The 19,182-nt window shown below is 39.9% G+C and overlaps 2 protein-coding genes across 5 annotated transcripts in view; one reads left to right on the forward strand and one right to left on the reverse strand.

Moving 5' to 3' along the window:
* The window catches only part of LOC138026541 (membrane-anchored junction protein-like), a 16,622-nt gene extending 15,804 nt beyond the window's left edge, over positions 1-818 (reverse strand). Inside the window, exon 1 of one of the 3 annotated variants that reach the window (XM_068873934.1) lies at positions 632-818. In XM_068873934.1, the coding sequence (XP_068730035.1) occupies positions 632-738 (107 nt within the window). In that variant the 5' untranslated portion in view covers positions 739-818. Of the gene's footprint in view, positions 1-488; positions 602-631 lie in introns of those variants that run through there. The other 2 variants (XM_068873933.1, XM_068873935.1) reach the window with 2 other exon arrangements.
* On the forward strand, positions 808-18,400 carry LOC138026540 (COP9 signalosome complex subunit 3-like). 2 transcript variants are annotated; one of them, XM_068873932.1, is made up of 14 exons: positions 808-1,006; positions 1,123-1,235; positions 3,156-3,205; positions 3,885-3,977; positions 6,706-6,780; positions 7,152-7,256; positions 8,677-8,766; positions 8,888-8,938; positions 11,034-11,135; positions 12,050-12,121; positions 12,365-12,451; positions 15,873-15,973; positions 17,147-17,227; positions 18,184-18,400. In XM_068873932.1, the coding sequence occupies exons 1-14, from the start codon at positions 834-836 to the stop codon at positions 18,242-18,244; spliced, it is 1,254 nt and encodes a 417-aa protein (XP_068730033.1). In that variant the 5' UTR covers positions 808-833; the 3' UTR covers positions 18,245-18,400. The 2 variants fall into 2 exon arrangements, with proteins under 2 accessions (XP_068730033.1, XP_068730032.1); XM_068873931.1 differs by having other exon boundaries at positions 809-1,006; positions 15,873-15,986.
* The last annotated feature ends 782 nt before the right edge of the window (positions 18,401-19,182 follow it).

Here is a 19,182-nt window from a genome sequence, read left to right on the forward strand (position 1 = left end):
ATATGTTCTGCGCATCTCGAGATACTCGGATTTCCTATCGGTGATGCTTACTACTACAGGGATATTTTTGCGCGGTTTAAAACTATCTGGAGAAAGTAGATCTTAGTAAGTACTCTTGGTATCCAAAAAGAAAATTGGGGGTAACCATGCATTTTTGAGAGATAATTAAGCTTTAGTTTGAGAAAGAAGGCCATACATTGCTTTGTATTTTAAAGCTTTTGACAAATATTATTCATGAATTATCATTGAAAAATGCGTGGTTACCCCCAATTTCCTTTTTGGATTTCAATAACACTTGTTAAGATCTACCTTTCCTGCATAGTCATAAACCGGGGTAAAAATATCTTTAATTAGTAGGCACCGTCCTTAAACAAAGCTGAGTAGTTCATATACCAAAGATTTTACGGACAGCGAGCTTATCTTTCATATACCGGACCCTGAATAATTAACGTCCATAAAACAAAAGAACAAAGCTAACATAACAATACCTCATCAACAAGGCCTAATCAGAATAACAATGGTTCTTTTGTCTTCCGCCATTTTGGTCCGGTATATGAAAATCTACCCGGACAGCGTGACAACAAAACATGATAGCATTCAACCGTTCATCCAGGGTTAGGGTAATTAATACCTGTTAGAGGATTGCCTACAGGTCACCTTTATCTTATAAACTGTTTCTCCATATACCACAAGACGAATATCTGGTTTTTTGTCAAACGTAAAACCTTGCAACGGCATGTTTTACATGCACTTATTCCGAATTCGCCGCCATTCACTTACAGCCTCGGTTTGAAGGACTTGGCAGCGGGAACCTAAGCCGAGAGGAAAGAAAGATGGAGGACTTTCTTGCAACAGTACGATCAATTTCTGCCGACAAGAATTATGTGCAACTTGCTGAGTTCTTAAACAGATCCAATGAACTTTTGACCAAATATGCGGGTCAAATTGATGCTGCCATTGCATCACTAGATCCGGATCAGCACGCATTGGCTTTTATGGCACTCTTGTAAGTCTTCCTTTCAAACAGTGACATTTTCGAGGCTCTAAATAGTTTACGGAGATTTTTGTTCTTTTTTCTTGCGGTTGACATCTCTTTGAATTTGAATACTTATTGTCTTGCAGGTTGGTAAAATTATCTTTACCAAATTATGGTGACTTTGAGTTGATATTCAGCCAGATTCAGCAGTTCATAACGGTTTGTTCAAAGGAGCAAATTCAGTTTGCTGGTGAAAAATGTAAGGATAGGTTGAAAAATGCACCTGTCACCGGCAGGCGGGTCTAAAACTCAGGTCACATTTCACATATCTAGACTAGAAGACTAGGCTGATGAACAACTGAATAAAAAGTTTCCCTTAAACCTGAAACAACATTTTTATAGAGTGATTACATGTAGGTATAGGAGACACTTTAAATTTTGTTGGTATATCTGTAGCACGGTGACATGGACACTGACCTGTGACCCATGACCTGTGTTTTAGACCCACTGGTCCCTGGCTTTCCCAATGGATTACCCATGGAACACCCGAGGAGTTGGAAGTAAAAGGTTAATTGCACTTTTGTATTAAATATAGTTTCCAGGGGCTTGGAGCATTGCACATCTTTGACTCTCACCTGCATGGAAACAAAATTCCTAATCCTTCACAGTAACTGTTAATCCTGTATGAAACAGTGATTGGTGGTATGCTATCACAACATTGTCCTTCTTTCTGAGTTTTCTTTGTACAACATAGGGTTGTCTCTAATTTTCAAATTACAACCTGGAACATCAGAAAAGTAGGTGGAGGTGGAGATGTTACCTCCATTTGTCACATATAAATTGAACCTGTATGAAACCCTGAGTAGGTTTAGAAAGGTAAATCAGCCTCTGAAGATAAGATTGTTCTAGTGAGACCATAATGGATGGTTGCTCAATATGAGAGGCCAAAACCTTTAAACCTGGAGAGTCAAAGCAGAGGAAGAGCCATTCTTCGTCAGTTTTTGTTTTTCCAGTCTTACTACCCTGTGGTATGGATTGCCAGTTGAAGACCGATTCCTTTTGCTAAGGAAGAAAAAAACTCATGATAAGTTTCAAATGGCGCAAAATGCTCAAACAGAACTCAGATCTCTTAGTTCTTATCTCTTATTGGTCAAGTACACTTTCATTCGATGTTTGAAATTGAAGTTTGAAATAATAACCAGTTAATGTGCATCATTAACCATTCCCCAGTGAGAGTAACACTTATAGATTTTACTCTGTCTAATGCCTAGCCTGCATAGCAGGTGGTTTGGTGAATTTTAGGTGCTTGTTCCCACCCAGGTTGACTTTTGAAGTATCGGCTAGTCCTGATGGTTTCATGCGGCCGTTACATTCCAGCAATCAATCAAAAGTCACGTCCGGTGGGAAGAAGCATCTAAAATTCACCAAAAGGATATCTAGTGCGAGACGATTTTACTTGCAATAATTGGGGGCACTAAAGGTGTGACTGGGTTACCAACGTCTATAATTTTGTAGGTCTACTCAAAAACTTTGTCCTCTTTGACCCTTTTCCACCGGAGAGTGAGACTAATAGATTTTAGTCCAATGCCAGACAATTTTACTCATCAATTGGAGATGCTTTTGGTGTGAATGGATGTAAGGGATGGGCACTGAGCAAATTGACTTTTTCCAGCTGTTTTCTTCTTTTCTGCTTACTTCATTACATAAAAAGCATTAAAAATGCCCTGCTACCTAAACCAAACTCTGATGATGTCTTGAGTAAGATCGTAATGAAACCCTAGGTTTATTGCACTGCCACTGTGGTTACTTGGCAACTGGACTCTGCAGTCTCTTTAAAAGACAACAGAATAGACCTAATGTGCTAACCAATTCAAATCTTCCAGGATTAAGACTCTTTGTGTATTGTATTTGCATGATAATGTAGCATTCATATGGAAAAAAACGTCTTATTCCCAAAGGGTTTGAATTGGGTACAGTATAGAATTAGCCGATTAGGTCTATTAGGGCATAGCAGTCACAAGTGACCTATAGCAAACATACACTGTATTAGGGAGTATCTTTTATGCACTGCTCTTCAAGATTGTGGACTTTTTCCAGTCTGCCCGGAAAATACAGGAGAAATGAGTCCTTTGATTGCATGGAACAGTTGAGTTTACATTTGTAACTCTGATTATTTCAGTCGCTCACATTTGTCACTTCATAACTCAGTGCCTTGTGGACCTCAAACAGGTTTGTTAAACCTTGCTGTTACATTTATCATTTCCAACAAGTTTTCACTGTTTTTCTGTGACCAGTATCATGGCAGTTTGTGCAGTTGTTTATACATTTGAATCTTTCTTGAAATGTTATTTTCATCTGCAGTTTCAATACTTTGTCTTTGGTAGCAGAACTCATAAAATATCAAGAAACAACTGCACAAGCTTAGATACAAAAATCATTCAACAGTAAATGGAAACCTCCACTAAAACAAGGTCATAACTGGCAAACCAAAGCTGCTAAAGGCCCTTTTCAGGGTTTTTGTCTGGGCTGGGAAATTCTCAGGGGTGGGGATAGTTACATTGTAGATTACCTAATACCCTGTTTTATGGATTATGGAAGAAGGCGAATGTGTTGGCCCCAGGATCATGCTCAATCAATTTTAGCTCTTAGAAGTATGTTGTTTCCATGGACAATTGTATGATTTTCCCTTGGATAGACAATTCTGCCTTGATGTCTTTCCCACAAATGTCATCCATCTTAGATTTTGGAATTCATAACCAACATGTGTGTCAAATGCCCTGAGTTGCGCTAACCTTGCTAATGCCCTTCCCCTGGGTGTGCAAAGGTGTGTAAATGCACCCTTAGGGGTGAGGGGTGGTGGAGGAGCACAGATGGAAACTGACTACTTTGTAAAAAAATTGTCTTTCAGCCAATGAGAGGGATAAGAATGATGTGTGTTGCAATTCAAAAGGCTCAGCAATCTCCAACACAACTTACATCAATTCATACAGATCTTGCACAGGTTAGGCTCCATTATATGGTGCATGTACATGTATATTCCCCTTAATATTGTTAGAAGAGCAACCATATTGTGGAATTCATTCAGGCCAGTCTATATTGCTTGCTTTTGTTGTCAATCATTTAATAAAATTATTGTGTAAATACACCCACGGATCACCTTACCAAAGATTTGGCATGATGTGCACTGTAAGATTACAGTGTAAATTAAACTTTTTTTAAAGAAAAAGCAACATGCTGAAGACATGGAAAGAAAAAAATACAATACCTACATGTATGTCACTTTTGAGTTGACCTTCAGTTTCAACAGAAAGTGTAAAGTATTATTTGTGTTACCATGGTAACCTTTGAAATCAGGGAACATGTCTGTAATGTTCTTTGTGGATGCTGTAGTTCAATAATTTTTGACTTTAGAACAATTTGTTTTTGAACTGGTACAAGATATTTGAACTGGTACCAATTTTAATCATCCTGGTGCAAGAACAGTGAAAATAGTTTAATTTTTGTAGAACACAAAGAACACACTTCATTGATAACCGCTGTTTGCCATTCATTTACTTAGTTCAAGAGGTTACTGAAATAATGTTTGCTGAGCATTCAGAGCAGGACAGAAATAGCAAGACCTGTTAGAAATACTTAACAGTCCTGTTTGACCAAGAATAACAGGAGTGGTGTTAAGCACTAATTTACACAATTTAATCCTAACCCCTGGGGGCATGCTCCCCTTGGGAATTTTTCAAATTTAGACACTCACAGATGCAAAATAGTGCAATCATGGGGATTTAGAGTGACGAAATGTCACCTATGGAATTGACACTTGCATGGAGTCTAAGAAATACTGGAATGTTAGTTATAAATAACTAAACATTTAAACAAAACAGAAAGAAACATACTTAATTGACCGCTCACCATCTGGGCTTTTCAGGGCCAATGAAATACAACAAAACGACAGAAGAGAATAACAACAAATGTTAAGAATCCCAACTGGCCGGAGGCAAAGCAGTTGGCTATTTACAAGTGCAGCTGGGAAGTTGAACCAGGGGCTACCAGGAACAAATTAAACGAGTGGTCAGAACGGGTCTTGAACCAGAGCTCCCCGGATCTCAAGACAAGCGCCCTAACCACTGGGCCACACTGCCTCTCCTTTCATTTCATATGCGTCAAAACAAGCTTTTTTCAAGCTTTTAAAATATCTTGAGTGACTTAACGTCGGAGCTAAAAATGTGTTGTGTCTGACTGGAAAGAGACAGTAAAGATTTCTGAGGAGGCGGCTCATTGAGCCGTTGAGAAGGCAGTGACTTTGACAGTCTTATTAATAGTTATGATTCCAGAAGGTGTATGGTTTCCCCATTGACGAGTAAAATCGTCTGGCGTTAGACAGAGTAAAAATTTTATACTAAGTCTGGCCGGTTTCGGCCGTTTTGGACGTCAAAGGGTTAAAATGGTTAGCTTTCCATAACTGTGAGGATCAGTCTACAGTCTGCAAGTGTCAGACACTGCATTCTAGGTAAAGGATTGGCATGCATTGTAGTGATTGCAGTAACTTATTTGAAGTGTTTAGTCTCAAAAAGCCTGTGCGTTGCCTTGGTCATTGGATTAAGAATATTGGTTTATGGTTATTGGAAGTAAAGCATTCTTTCACATGTAGGTTAAAGGAGTTAGTTTGTAAAGAAGCTCTGATGCTGTGTCAGTGGTAAAGTGAAATTAATAAAGAAAAGGGTTTATCAAGTGAGTTGACATGGTAATCTGGCCATTGTAAAAAAATGTTAAAGCTGACGTTTTGGGGCTGAACAATTTGCATTCGAATTCCATGCGAATTTTGCATTTAAGTCAAAGCACCCAGTTTTTAAGTTTAAGCTCCCATTTTAAAATGGTTAGCTTTCAATTACTGTGTGACTTGCATGTTGACTCACATAGTTTAAGTTCGCCCTGAGATCCAGAGGTAGGGAGTTCAAGTTCAAGTTCAAGTTCGGGTGGGTAAAAAGAAAAGTCTTGAAATTAGAGTAAAAAGTCTGTGAGAGGTGTTGTAGAGACAGTGGGCATATGGGTATGCAAGGAGGAGGCTCCCTGGAAGATAAGGAGGGACAGTACTGTGAAAGAAGAGTGGGATATGATAGAGGTAATTGGGAAGTTCAGGAAGGGGTAGGCAAAGTAGAACGAAAGAAAGGAATATTGTGTTTTTTTGAGACCCCCCAAAAAACCAAGCCCCTGTTTTTTAACTACACCCCCAAAAAGGGTTAGGCTAAATCGCGTAGGTGGGTGGGTCGTGTTTGTTTGAAGATAGAAAAAAAGAAGATATATATTAGCTCCCTCAGTGCCCGGTCCATATTTGTCCTACATGTAGGTCTTGTCTGTTTCCAGAATTTCCAGTCGTTGATTAAAAAAAGGGTTAGGGACCCACAACACACGACCCACGACTCACAACACACAGCCCACAACTCATGACCTACCCACCAACGTCGATTAGACACTCTCCCCCAAAAAAGGAAAATTTCTTTTTTAGACAGTTGATAAAAATAAACCAGTACAATTAAAATTGTACCAGTTCAAAAACAAATTGTACCAGCAGTCAAAATTGAACTACAACATGAACCTCAAACAGATTTGTCAAACCAAAGTTCATATGTCGTGCTGTTACATTTGTCATTTCCATATTTTCACTGTTTTTCTACAACCAGTATCATGGCAGTTAATAACAAGTGATAAAATATCTCAAATTGATCTGTCAACAGCTTTGTTTGCTTGCCAAGTGTCTGAAACCAGCCCTGCCATTCTTAGATGCTGACATTACAGACATCCACAAAGAGGTATACAATTAATTAATTGTCACTACTGAAGTCATGCTTGTACATTAATTAAAACAGTGTACACTACATTCTACATGTGTTAATGTTGTCTGATTTCATTTGTCAAGTTGGGAATGATAAAAAAACCAGTTTAAAAAATTTAAACCAAGAAAAATTTTAAACCACAACACAGACATTACAGCTGTAACTTAGGTCAGCAACATTTTGAAGTCACCCCTATGTATCTTTCAAGAAGCCTATTAGGTACTTTTTCGAAAGTAGCATGAATTATTTTCCTTCTCAGTAGTAAACCATTTGGTGTTTTACTGAACATTGATGTTTGTATGAAGCTTCTCTAATCTGCTGCAATATTATTTCTTTTGTAATTTCAGGGTGGAAAGTTTGATGCAAAAGCATTGCTTGGATATTGTTATTATGGTGGGATGATCTATACGGCCTTGAAAAAGTTTGAGAAGGCACTATATTTTTATGAAGTGGTATGTAGTCCATCTGGACAAAATTACAAAGTATGTCTTTAAAGTTACCCAGTTCATCCCAAGAGAGTGAAACAGTTCTGGTCTTTTTCTGTGGAAAGCTCTTGTGATGGAAAGTCAAGTGAGCATTAAAGATAATTTGCTTAAGATTGGGATTCTCTGTACAAGGCTTCAAACCAAGTGCATACATGTATCCCAGTTTTCCTGTACCTCCAACAATAATAAAAATGCCTTTGCTGCTGTTAGGTATACTTAACTTTCTCAAGGATTTAAAAAGATCTGCTTCCCCTCTCACCATTTGTTACGTAATTAAAAACCTATTTGCAGTTTGATTTTTGTCAGATCTTGATTGAGTATAGTCAGAAAACAAAAGATTAATTTAAGCACAACTGGCAAATGAAACTGTTGCGACCCTTTGAGTAAGGTTCAGGCAGCTCTTAAAAGGTTTACAATGTAATAATCACCATCAATCTCAATAATAAAGTTTTGATATAACATGCACTCTAAATGGTTAAAACTGCTTGCGTTATGAGTCAGAGTACAGAGGCACTGCTGATGCCACTCATAGGATTTGGAAAATAAAGTTTTCTGAAACTTTTATCCAAATGCTTGAGGAAATTATAATAGTTTAAGTATAAAACAAATAAAGAAGCCTCGCCTGTGTTCTGTTCTGTTGTAAAGCACAAAGAAGCATATAGAGCACTCAAGAATTAGGGAAAACACTATCCGCTTCCTGTTACGCTTTACAACAGGGCAAATCACAGGCAAGACTTCTTTATTTGTTAAATATCACATTGATTTTTGTGGTAGTGCACTTTATAACTCTATGTCACCGGGTTTGTAAGAGTGAGTGATTGAGTGAGGCTGTGGTGGCAAATAGGCCCGTAACGCGTGCATAACTCACAAACATAAACATGTCTGCTGGAAGCGAGCTGGAGTTTCAACAAAATGAGCTCCAAAATTGGCATGAATAATAAAGCAGCTGCTATTTCCAAAACGGTGGAATTACCTGGTGATAAATAAGGCTATTTCCTCGTCTAGGAGAGTGAATTTTTGACTTCTGTCTTTTTTTTTTTTTTTTTTGACTTTGCAGAAACAATCGTCAACAACCTCAAGAGTTGGGCTATTGTGATCTTTTTGTTGAATTCTCGCATTTCTTGTCAATCTTTAAAACACTTGAAAAAAAAAAAAAAACAAAAACCCAGTGTCTTGCCATCATGATACAGTGCTGTGTTACTGCACTTCCACACGTACGCATTGCATGCCTATTTTTATGGTGTGATTAGGGAACAATAGGCAGTTCAGGTGTACACTGTGTAAAGGATTACTTTTTTTTAAATGGACAATCAGGTGCTTTGCTTTTTCTTGCACTTCTAGACTGAATAGATTTAACTATTGTTTTCTCAACATGTTTTACTTGCAGGCTGTGACATGTCCTGCGGTAGATGTTAGTCATATAATGTTAGAGGCTTACAAAAAGTTCATTTTAGTTTCCTTGATTCTCCATGGGAAGGTAAGAAATGATAGAGCAAATTCCTTGAGTGTACTGGCACGAGTAACAGTTATAATTTGTCAATATAATTAAGATATTCAGTGTTCAAATTCAAGGAAACTTGGTTACTTTACTTCAACAGATAATAGATCTCCCAAAATATACTTCACATGTTGTGATGAGATTCCTCAAGGTAAGGGAAGAATATAACAATGTGTGAATTTCTTTTTTTTGTTGTGGAGACCTTTCCATGCTTTTCCAATGCATATTTCAATCAATTGGAGAAATGAGTAGTCCCCTATGCAGGTTTTTTTGGGGGCACAATGCAATGCTGGTTATTTTTTGCAAGTGTTGGGTGATGCCTTAAATAATGGCTGTGTAGGAGACTAGGAAGTGACAGATGCCCCTTCCAGGACAAGATGTGGCCACAACACCAAGCAATATCTCACTTACCTTGTCCAAAAAGTGAATGAGTTCTTTGAATTCTTTAACATATCCCACGCTTTAGGATTTTCAATTTTTTTATCCCTGTTTATCATTGTTATTTGGGTAAATAGTTGATTTTTTTACTGGTTCATCAAGGTCAATAATTATTACTTGCTATTGTAATGTGCAGCTGTATTAATTTCATTCGAAAGAAAAGGCATTTTCAGTTTTCTCCTGTCAGGCCGGGGCGGTGACCACAACATGTTTTGCATTTTTAATAATATAGTTATTATTCTGGTGCAACATTATCACAGAAACTCTAAGGACCTACATTTACATGCAATTTGCAATGTGTTTGTCAAGGCAACTTGCTTAAGGGAGCGTTCACAAAAACTTGTTGGGGAAGGGGGATGGGACTCATGAGAAATTATCTACCGGTATTATAATAATCTAAAAAATTTGGAGGACCCCTATTTGCTGCATTAAACATTTTCAGGGACCCCCTTTTAGTATCCCTAAAATTTGAGACACCGCCAACCTACCTAATGGCCACAAACCAATACACGATGCAGAAGTCAGAAGAACAAGCGAAAGAAATTAAGGCAACAAGAGAAAAATGCCTCCAAAGAGCATAATGATCTGCTACGAAACGCAAAAAAAAAGGCAAGGGAAACAAAACCTTTAATAATAATTATAATAATAATAATAATAATAATAATAATAATAATAATAATAATACCAACTTTATTCATTTAATTCAATGAAAGGGAAGGATACCAGAGGTTATCCCTATCGGGGGTATCCGCCCACAGCCGGATGTAATTGATTGAGAATCAATTTTGATGAGGGCGGCAGGAAAACTGGAGTGCGAGGAGAAAAACCCTTGGAGTCAGACTGAGATAGTCTGAAACTCAGCCCACATACAACCCGAGGCCAGAGTTGAACCGGGTCACAGATGTGGGAGGCATGGTTGATAACCATTAAACCACCCTGACTCCTCTGTCTTTAGAAAGCCAGCGCTATCTCACTGATACGTGGCACAACCTAACAGGGGCTCAAGAACAAAAAGATCCCAGGCTTGGGTCAAAGCCTTAAAAGCAGAATCACTCACTTCTACCACCGACAAGCCTATCCGTTGAGACTAGAATTAAATTGATGCAAAAGCGAGAGGCCAAAAGGTCACATTCACATTACTGCAAAGACCAGGGTTTTTGGCAGTTTTGTAAAGTAGCGGACATATTTCTGAAAGCAGCATAGGCCACCAAAGTTCGCGTCACTAGAGAGCGTGTAATAATTGATTACTAGTGGAAGATGACCTTTGAGTAAAAGCGGTGTTGCGTTACAGGCAGCCGTTGAGAATTTAAACGCGTTGTAAGACTTTGTATGGGAAATAAAATACCGAAGATTATGAAGCCTAAAAAACGCTCAATTTAACGTTCATTCAATAAAATGAATAAAAATGACTTACCTCTGGTGTATTTTTGTGCCTTTTGGAGCTTATTTTACCGTTTCGGGAATTCCGTGTTTTCAATGTTCTAAGACCCCCTTGAGAGTGTTTATATTTTTCAAGCACCCCCCTTTACCTCTAATTTTTTTGAGGGACCCCCCAATTTCTCATCTTGTCAACTGGGGGTGTCCTAGGGAGCCTGAGGAGACAATGGTTTAACGAGTCAAAAACTATGCCCCCACCTTTAATATAACTTGTGCAAAATGTCAGGATTGCAAAAATAATCTTCACAAGCTAGAGCAGGTCTGCAAATTGCTAAGACTTCAAAATTACCCCTCTTCCTTCCCCACGTCCCTCCTTCTTCGCCACCAGAAAGAATTAGACAATGCAAAAACGAGTGTTTTTTCTCACTTAGCCACTGAGTTCTTCATATCATGAGCTGGCAGCAAGTTACTCATGTAATAATCCAAATGAAGTACGGGCCACAGCAACAAAAAATGAAGACACTTTTAGAACTGTAAGTCAACATATTTTTTTTGTTGCACTCTTCAGTTTTTTTTTGTTTTTTTTAATCAGTTGTTTTGAAGTATAAAACAATGTTTTACCTGTTTCACAGCAATATTATCACTGCACGTTTTACAACGGATGAATTGATTTAAATGAATTTGAGAAGAAAACTAATTGAAATTATCCAAAAATTTGTTGTTGCTTTTTGTGTATTTCTGTTAAAACTTTGCAGTTATAGATCAGTGGATTTTAAAGTCTTGTTGTACATGTAGCTTCTAGGTGTCAGTGTTTTTAAAATGTATGCTATCAGAATGAAATTAACATCATTCTAATGCTCCTTGAATATGGTTATGAATCCAAAAAAGTATTCTTTTGTTTGAACATTAGTTTTTCTATGCAAAAACAGATACAGGGAGGGATTTCAATTTTTTTTGGGCAATCAATTTTGAGATAAATTTTCAGCTTAATGGTTTTTTAGGGGTTTTGATTTTATACCATATCTTGTCAAAATTCCTGACAAAAACACTATTTTCAACTTTGATGGAAGGTGACAAATACAAAACGCAATATGTCAAAAATCGCCAACATCCGTTAAACTGAAAATTTTACTCAAAGTTGATTGTTCAAAAACACTTACAAAAAAGTTGAAATCTCTTCTAGCTTAACCTCTAGAAGAGGACTACAGTACCTGTTTTTGCTTTGAAAACCTAACATAGAAAAAATAACGATCAAACAAAAGAATACTTTTCTGGATTTAAAGGGACATTCAGGGGCAATACAATTATGTCAATTTCGTTCTTGTAGCATGAATGTTGATGAAATAAGAGCATTTTAAAAAACCTGACACCTCGAACCTATAACGTGATCTTACATGTAAGTTTAATCCTTGGTCATTCATTTATCCTCAAAATTGTTTCTTTGCAGGATAACAACATTGGTTTGGTTAAGCAAGTGGTAAGCTCCTTGTACAAGAAGAATATCCTTAGACTAACAAAGGTACATTACTGTTATTGATCTTGAAGTGTATCATTAGTTTTCAGGGAACAAGTTATACATAATGTTCTAGAGGTGTAGTTTGAAAGAATACTTAGTTGAACCCCTGTTTGGGCAAAAAATCTTTGATTGTCTGAAATTCATTCTCGTTATAGCATTTACCACTAAAAGATGGCACTACTGTAGCATTGTTAATTTTACGAAATTGTATTTCTTTTCTTACTCTTAAACAATTCATTGTTTCAGACTTTTCTCACTCTGTCCTTGTCAGACATGGCTAATCGCGTCCAGCTTAGCAGCCCCAGGGAAGCTGAACAGTACATATTGAACATGGTATGTTGATAACGTTAAAACCAGTGAAGAGTATGTAAAGAAGCACATTTATTTTATGTTAACGGAAGGCAGAAATCAACCCAACATGTTTAAAGGTCCACAATTATCAACTGCATATAAGGTGTATCTGTGATAACTTGTTAACTTTTCCTTTTATGTTAGTAAAGAGGTCAAAGTGGTGGTGGTGGTGGTGGTTGATTACTATTTACAGGAGAAGGAGGTACTTCAGGAGAAAAGAGCAGTCGTTGGCAGTGAGGAGGTGGTTGAGCTTCCTGGTTTGAAGGCTCAGGGTAGGAGGAATGGAGAGGTGAAGGTTGTGAAAGGACTGATGCATAATCTTGTGAAGGATGGGATACCGGTGTCGCAGATTAATAGGCTTTTGTATATTGGGTTGTATGTTGTTGCGGACAGGTTGGGGCTGATGGGGAAGAAGAAAGGTATCAATTTCGATAAGAAGAAATACAGATAGCAACAAGCATTGAGGAGTGCATCGTGGAATGGCAGCAGGAATTGGCAAGGGACGAGAAGATGAGGAAGGGGACTGGGCCGGTTGTTGAGAGTGGTTCGGTTGTGGTGAGTTCGTTGTTTAAGAGGAAGATCCGATCTGGGAGCACGTCAATTCCGTGGTTTCACGACAAATGTACGAAAGTTAGGGCCTGTTTATGTGAAGGTGGGGTAACTCGGGTAGGTGGGGTCGACAAATAGCTCGCTTTTACATGCAATCTTACCACCCGTGCTCCCGGGTGAGCTTTCTCGAGGCTACTGCGTGGTCGCTAAGTACTTACTTAAACAGGCGGAAATCCCGGGTCTACTCTCACTAGCTACTCTTGCTTCAACTTTCAGTGCTGTGGCTTCGTACTATCTCTTTTGATGCTGAATGCATCCGACAAAAGCAGTATATTGTGACACAGGCTGACCCCGGGTTGGCGGATTACCCCACCTTCAAGCGACCCTGGCTGAGCGGGTTACCGAACCTCTCATGTAAACATGAGACTGAAAAAATAAGAGTTTATATTGAGAGGCAGGGTACCCCACCAACTATAAACAGGCCCTTGGACAGAACACCTTGTTCAAGAATAACCAGAGTCAGTTGTACAATGAGTTGGGGGCTAGGCGAACTCTGGGCCAACCCAAGGACCAAATTCATGGGGCAGCAATGAGATTCTTTAGTGGCACCTGGTCGGTGGAGAAGAGGCATAGCAAGGATGCTAGTTTGTTTGATGAGGTGAGGGACAGGATGGGTCGTGTGAACAAGCAAGATGAAGTGAAGATTAGTGTCAAGGATGTCGAAAATGGAAATTGGGAGGTGGTGAATTGGAAGGCTGCAGGTTCGGATGGTGTAAGGGTTTGGTTTAAGAGGTTTAAGTCGTTACATGGGTTGATTTCAGAGGGTTTGCAGGGTTGTTTGGACAGTGGGGAGGTGCAAGCGTGGATGGTAAAGGGGAGGACAGTGTTGATACAGAAGGATCGTGCCAAGGAAGGAGTGGCTAGCAACTTCAGACCAATTGAATGTTTGCCGTTGATGTGGAAGCTAGTCGCTGGGATCTTGGCGGAGAAGATGTAAGGATATTTTGCAGGTTAATAGGCTGTTTCAGGATGAGCAGCAGGGGTGTAGGAAGAGGTTGCGGGGTATGAAGGATCAGTTGTTGATAGACAAAGCAGTGGTAGGGGAGGCTTGGGTGAACTAAAGGGGTTTGGCGATGGGGTGGATACATTATCGGAAGGCCTGTGATATGGTGCCGCATTTGTGGATCTGTTGAATGTTTGAAACGGTGAAGGTGGCTGACAACCTGAAGGGTTTTTTGTGTGGCAGTATGAGCAATTGAAAAACTGTGTGGACGTGGAGTGGAGATCAAACGGGGAATATTCCAGGGGGACTCCTTGTATCCACTGTTGCTTGCTATCGCGTTGATCCCTCTGACTTTGTTGTTGAAAAGATAGAGCATCGGGTACAAACATGGAAAGGATCAGAAGTTGATCAACCATTTGTTGTTTATGGACAATTTGAAGCTGTACGGAAGGTGTGATGAGGAGCTGGAGAGTTTGATCAATGTTTTGCTGCTTTTCTTAGGGGGCACAGAGTTGGAGTTTGGATTGGACAAATGTGCTGTGTTGATTTTGAAGCAGGGGCTGAAGGAGCTGTGTTGCCGGGTGGTCAGGTGATGGATGAGGTTGACGAGAATGGGTATAAGTACTTAGTTGTATTGGAGGATGCGGATATTATATTGAAGGAGCTGAAGGTAAAGGTCAAGAAGGCCTTTTTGAGGAGGGCGAAACTGATGGCGAGGTCAAAGTTGTACGGTGGAAATTTGATTACGGCAATAAATTCGTGGTGTATAGGTATAGTGAGGTACAGTGCAGGGATTTTGGATTAGAGTGATCGGGAACTGAGGGCGATGGATGTGAAGACGATGAAGACGTTTACGACATTTGGGCGTTCCACAAGAACTGAAGGGGAGTGTAATGAGGTTGTAGAGGAAGAGGAAGGATGGCGAGATGGGATTGAGCAATGTGTGTGATTGTATTGTTTGAATATGTCAAGGTGCGTGACTAGTGGATGTTTAAGGTTGTTGGAAAGAGTTTGGAGGTGAAGAAGGCAAGGAAGAAGATGTTTCAGGAGAAAAGGTTTCATTAAGCGTGAAGTACTGATGAATGGTTGTGGCAGGGACTTAGAGCTGGGTCTTTGGGGAAGAGCGCGGGTGTTTTTGCTACTCAGGGGCAGGGTTTTGCGAACAAGGCTCTTTCAGGCCGCAACTGAGAAGGAGGATGTAGATCCAAAGTGTAGAGTGTGTGGGAAGTAGTTGGAGTCGGTTGGGAATGTGGTGAGTGGTTTACTTGTTTGGTGCAGAAGGAGTATCAGAGGAGGCATGATCGGATGGGTTTGAGGGTGTACTGGGAGCTATGTTGGAAGTATAGTGTGAAGTGTGCTGATGTGTGTGGTATAAGGGGGTTCCGGATTAAGTGAGGGTGTCGGAGGATGGGAATGTAGAAATCTTGGGAGATAGGAGCGTCGAGGCAACACAGAAGATTAAACATAATCGTTCAGACGTTATTGTGGTGGATCAGGAGTGGACTATTGTCGATTTCTCGGTGCCTTGGGGTAGGAACGTGGCATCTGACTAAAGAGGATGAGAAAATCAGCAACTACTCTCCTCTGGCAAAGGAAATCAGAAAGATGCACCAGGTGTTGATGAAGATTGTGCCAATGGTGGTCGGTTGGGATTTCGGATGAAGGGATTGGGGCCATCCTAATCCGCGAGAGGACGCTTATTCCTTAAGCCCCAGGTCCTGGGCCGAGTTTGAATTCTATCTCATCGCAGGTTGTTCTAACATTATTGACTACTGCAGGTTGCACTTTGCAGTGTATTGGCTTGCCCCCCAAGTGTCTTCATTTTTTTATATGTGAATAATTTTCTTTCAGATTGAGGATGGAGACATTCATGCCAGCATTAATCAGCGAGATGGAATGGTTTCCTTTCATCAAAATCCAGAAAAATACAATAACCCAAAGATGCTAAAAAAGTTAGATGAAGAGGTGGGACGCTAAGGACGCTTTCCATTTGACAGAACTGATCGGCCAGACCGGGTATTTGGAAGGGCTAACTCTACAAGGCCCTCAAATTAACACACTCTTGAGGATGATATATACTCCTCCAGAAGACTGCAAGGGATTACCATGCAATTGTTTCTTGAAATTGTTGCATTTTCTTTGCAAACTGACAAATCCGCCCGGCTAGTTCTGATAAAAGGAAAGCGCCCTAAGTTAGGATCACGGTTAAAGCAAAAGACCCTCATTCCTTTGTTCTCAACTCCACCTATCCCTTACCTATGGTAGCCTCAATTTGTAGAGGGATGACTTCCTGCTTGTAGGCGTTGTCTTTTCCGTAGCCGTCGTCGTTCCTTAAACTCCCAAATAATCCCGCCGGGCAGGACTTAACTTCAGTGAACGTTTGTCGTCGAAAGCTGTCAGACGCGCAGAGTACAGGCTTGAACTTGCTGTGAAAAAGAAGTTGAAGCAAACTTCATGTCTCCCTTGAAGCCAATGTGTCGAGATTCCCTTCTATTTTCTTCAATCTCTCTGGATTTAGTGTTTTAGTAGTAACTACCTAAGGGCCGATTTACACGATACGATTTTGTTGCATGCGACAAGCTCACGACAGGCCTACGACATGACTTACGATTGTCGCAGCGTTTTAAAACATGTTTTAAAATGCTACGACATTTTTTCTGACGTACACAACAATCGTAAATCATGTCGTGGGCCTGTCGTAAGCCGTTGTCGCATGCGACAAAGTCGTACCGTGTAAATCGGCCCTAAGACATCTACCATAGTACTATAATGATTTACGATACCAAACCAATAGACCGTATTCATAAATGGCGGTCACATTTATAATTCTTTTGTCCACGTGCAAATTAGCCTACCGAGCCTCATTTTAGAGCAAGAATTCTTTTCAATTCACTGTATGGTATCGAGGCTTGGTAGGCTAATTTGCACTTCGACAAAAGAATTATAAATTGACCGCCATTTATGAATAAGGTCTATATTGTGTACTATTAGAGCTACATATTACGCAAAGACAACTTGAATCTTCTGGAAAATAGAACGCAGCTCAGTTGACAGTAATGGAATTAAGCAGTGTGTCAAGTTACTGCACTACTGAAATTGCTTTATGCTCATCGTAATTGTTTTAGATGCGATTGTTCCAACATCTTGATGAAAAGCTGCAGCATATGGACCGCGAACTGGCAACAAACCCGCAGTATGTTCAAAAGGTCAGTTCACTGAGGCATGTACTAAAAGCAGGAACACCGGAATACCGGAACACTCCGGAACACTGGAATACCCCGGAACACCGGAACACCCAGGAAGTAACCCAAAACCCTCAATTTGGCTAACCCTAGGCCTAGCTAGGCCTTAAGTTGGTTTTTATGCCTAGGGTTAGCACACCGGAAGACTCCGGAACACCCTGGAAGTTAGGGTTAGCCCTCAATTTGGCTAACCCTAGGCCTAAAAACCAACTAAGGCCTAGTTAGGCCTAGGGTTAGCCAAATTGAGGGTTTTGGGTTACTTCCAGGGTGTTCCGGTGTTCCGAGGTGTTCCGGTGTTCCGAGGTGTTCCGGTGTTCCGGGGTGTTCCGGAGTGTTCCGGTGTTCCGGAGTGTTCCGGAGTTTTCCGGTGTTCCGGGGTGTTTCGGTGTTCCTGGTTTTAGTACGTGCCGTTCACTGAAAAGTAATGATAGAATCTTAAAATACATTTCAAGATAATTATTATTATTATTATTATTATTATTATTATTATTATTATTATTATTATTATTATTATTATTATTATTATTATTATTATTAAGGAGTTTATCACGATTTTTGGTTCGGATTTACTAAGCTTGAACCTTCAAGATTTCGAGCACCGCCGCAACGATGAGGTGTTATGGTCTTCCCCAGGTCGCTCGTATCACGTACTCTTCTCAAAAAGGGAGAAGAGTGCGTGACACGACCGATCTGGACCGTCTGAGAATCAGGCTAGGGAAGGGTCAGTCTCAAAATCTTTTTGGGGTGCATGTTGTGAGCAGAATTTACTCGAATTTGTCAGCATAAAGGGCACAGACTATTTTGATTTTATTGGTATTCTTGACAGTAGTCCAGTCTCCTGAACAACTTGCACCCTCTGAAGTTATCTCCGGCTTTTACCTGGCTTGAAACGAATGTGATTCGTCGATATTCTTTTGCAGACAATGGGAGCACATGCTGAAGAGGATGCAGGTATTGGTCGAATGCGAGACGATGTGCTGATGTGAAAGGAATCGTTCTGCTGTTGCCGCAATGTGATTTCATATATTTATTAAAGATCTCAGACTAGAATCGAAAATAAGGTTGTAAAAAGGCAGATTTTTACAAACAAATGGTCCAGAGTTCAGCCTAGTTAAATAAATTTGTACATTTTCTTGACGTGATTCCTTTTCCGAGTGAAGCCTCTTTCATCTGTCCTCTCGGTTGGACTGGGATGAGTAACATTCCGCCATTTTTGGCTCACTTTGTGTGGTAAGCCACCTTTCCCTCCCAAATCCCCTGCTCGGTTCGATTTATTTTAATCCCTTCATTCTCGTCTTCTGGAGCCATCTGGCCCCCTTAGCCGTTGGAGATTGAGCACGAGGACATTTGTTGGTAACAACCTATCACTGACAGTTGGATGGGAATTCTGGGAAATAAACTAACTTCCTGTCCCCAATTGTTCAAAAGGTGAATAGCGCTATCCACTGGATAACTCAATTGGTTTTGCTAGTGTTTATCTGCTGGATAGTGATTTCTCCGGTGAATAAAGTTATCCACCTTTTTGAACATTCTAAGTGAGAAAATCTTATTTTTTCAACTGTCTCAATACGTTCATCTTCTACCTGTTGTGAATGTACATAATCACCCGATAAGAAACAATTTTTGTACGGTAAATTGGAAAGGTCGATTTCCAAACTTCATGTTAAAGCTTAACATTTTAAGCCCCAGGGCTCAGGCCTAATAACTGATACTCTTATGAATATCAAATTGTCCCATTCCTCTGTGGAACCGCGTCCCCTGCCTTACTGGGTTGGACACCGTTAAATCCTTATTTCCTCTGGATTGACTATTATCGATAGGTTTTTATAACACCGCGTCCCAACGTTAGTGGTAGCAGCACAAATGTTCCTAAGACAGGGCCGTTTATACGAGAGAAAATAAACCGCGGCTTACATAAG

Source organism: Montipora capricornis, chromosome 12 (genome assembly GCF_036669925.1).
Source record: "Montipora capricornis isolate CH-2021 chromosome 12, ASM3666992v2, whole genome shotgun sequence".
Taxonomy (NCBI): Eukaryota; Metazoa; Cnidaria; class Anthozoa; order Scleractinia; family Acroporidae; genus Montipora; species Montipora capricornis.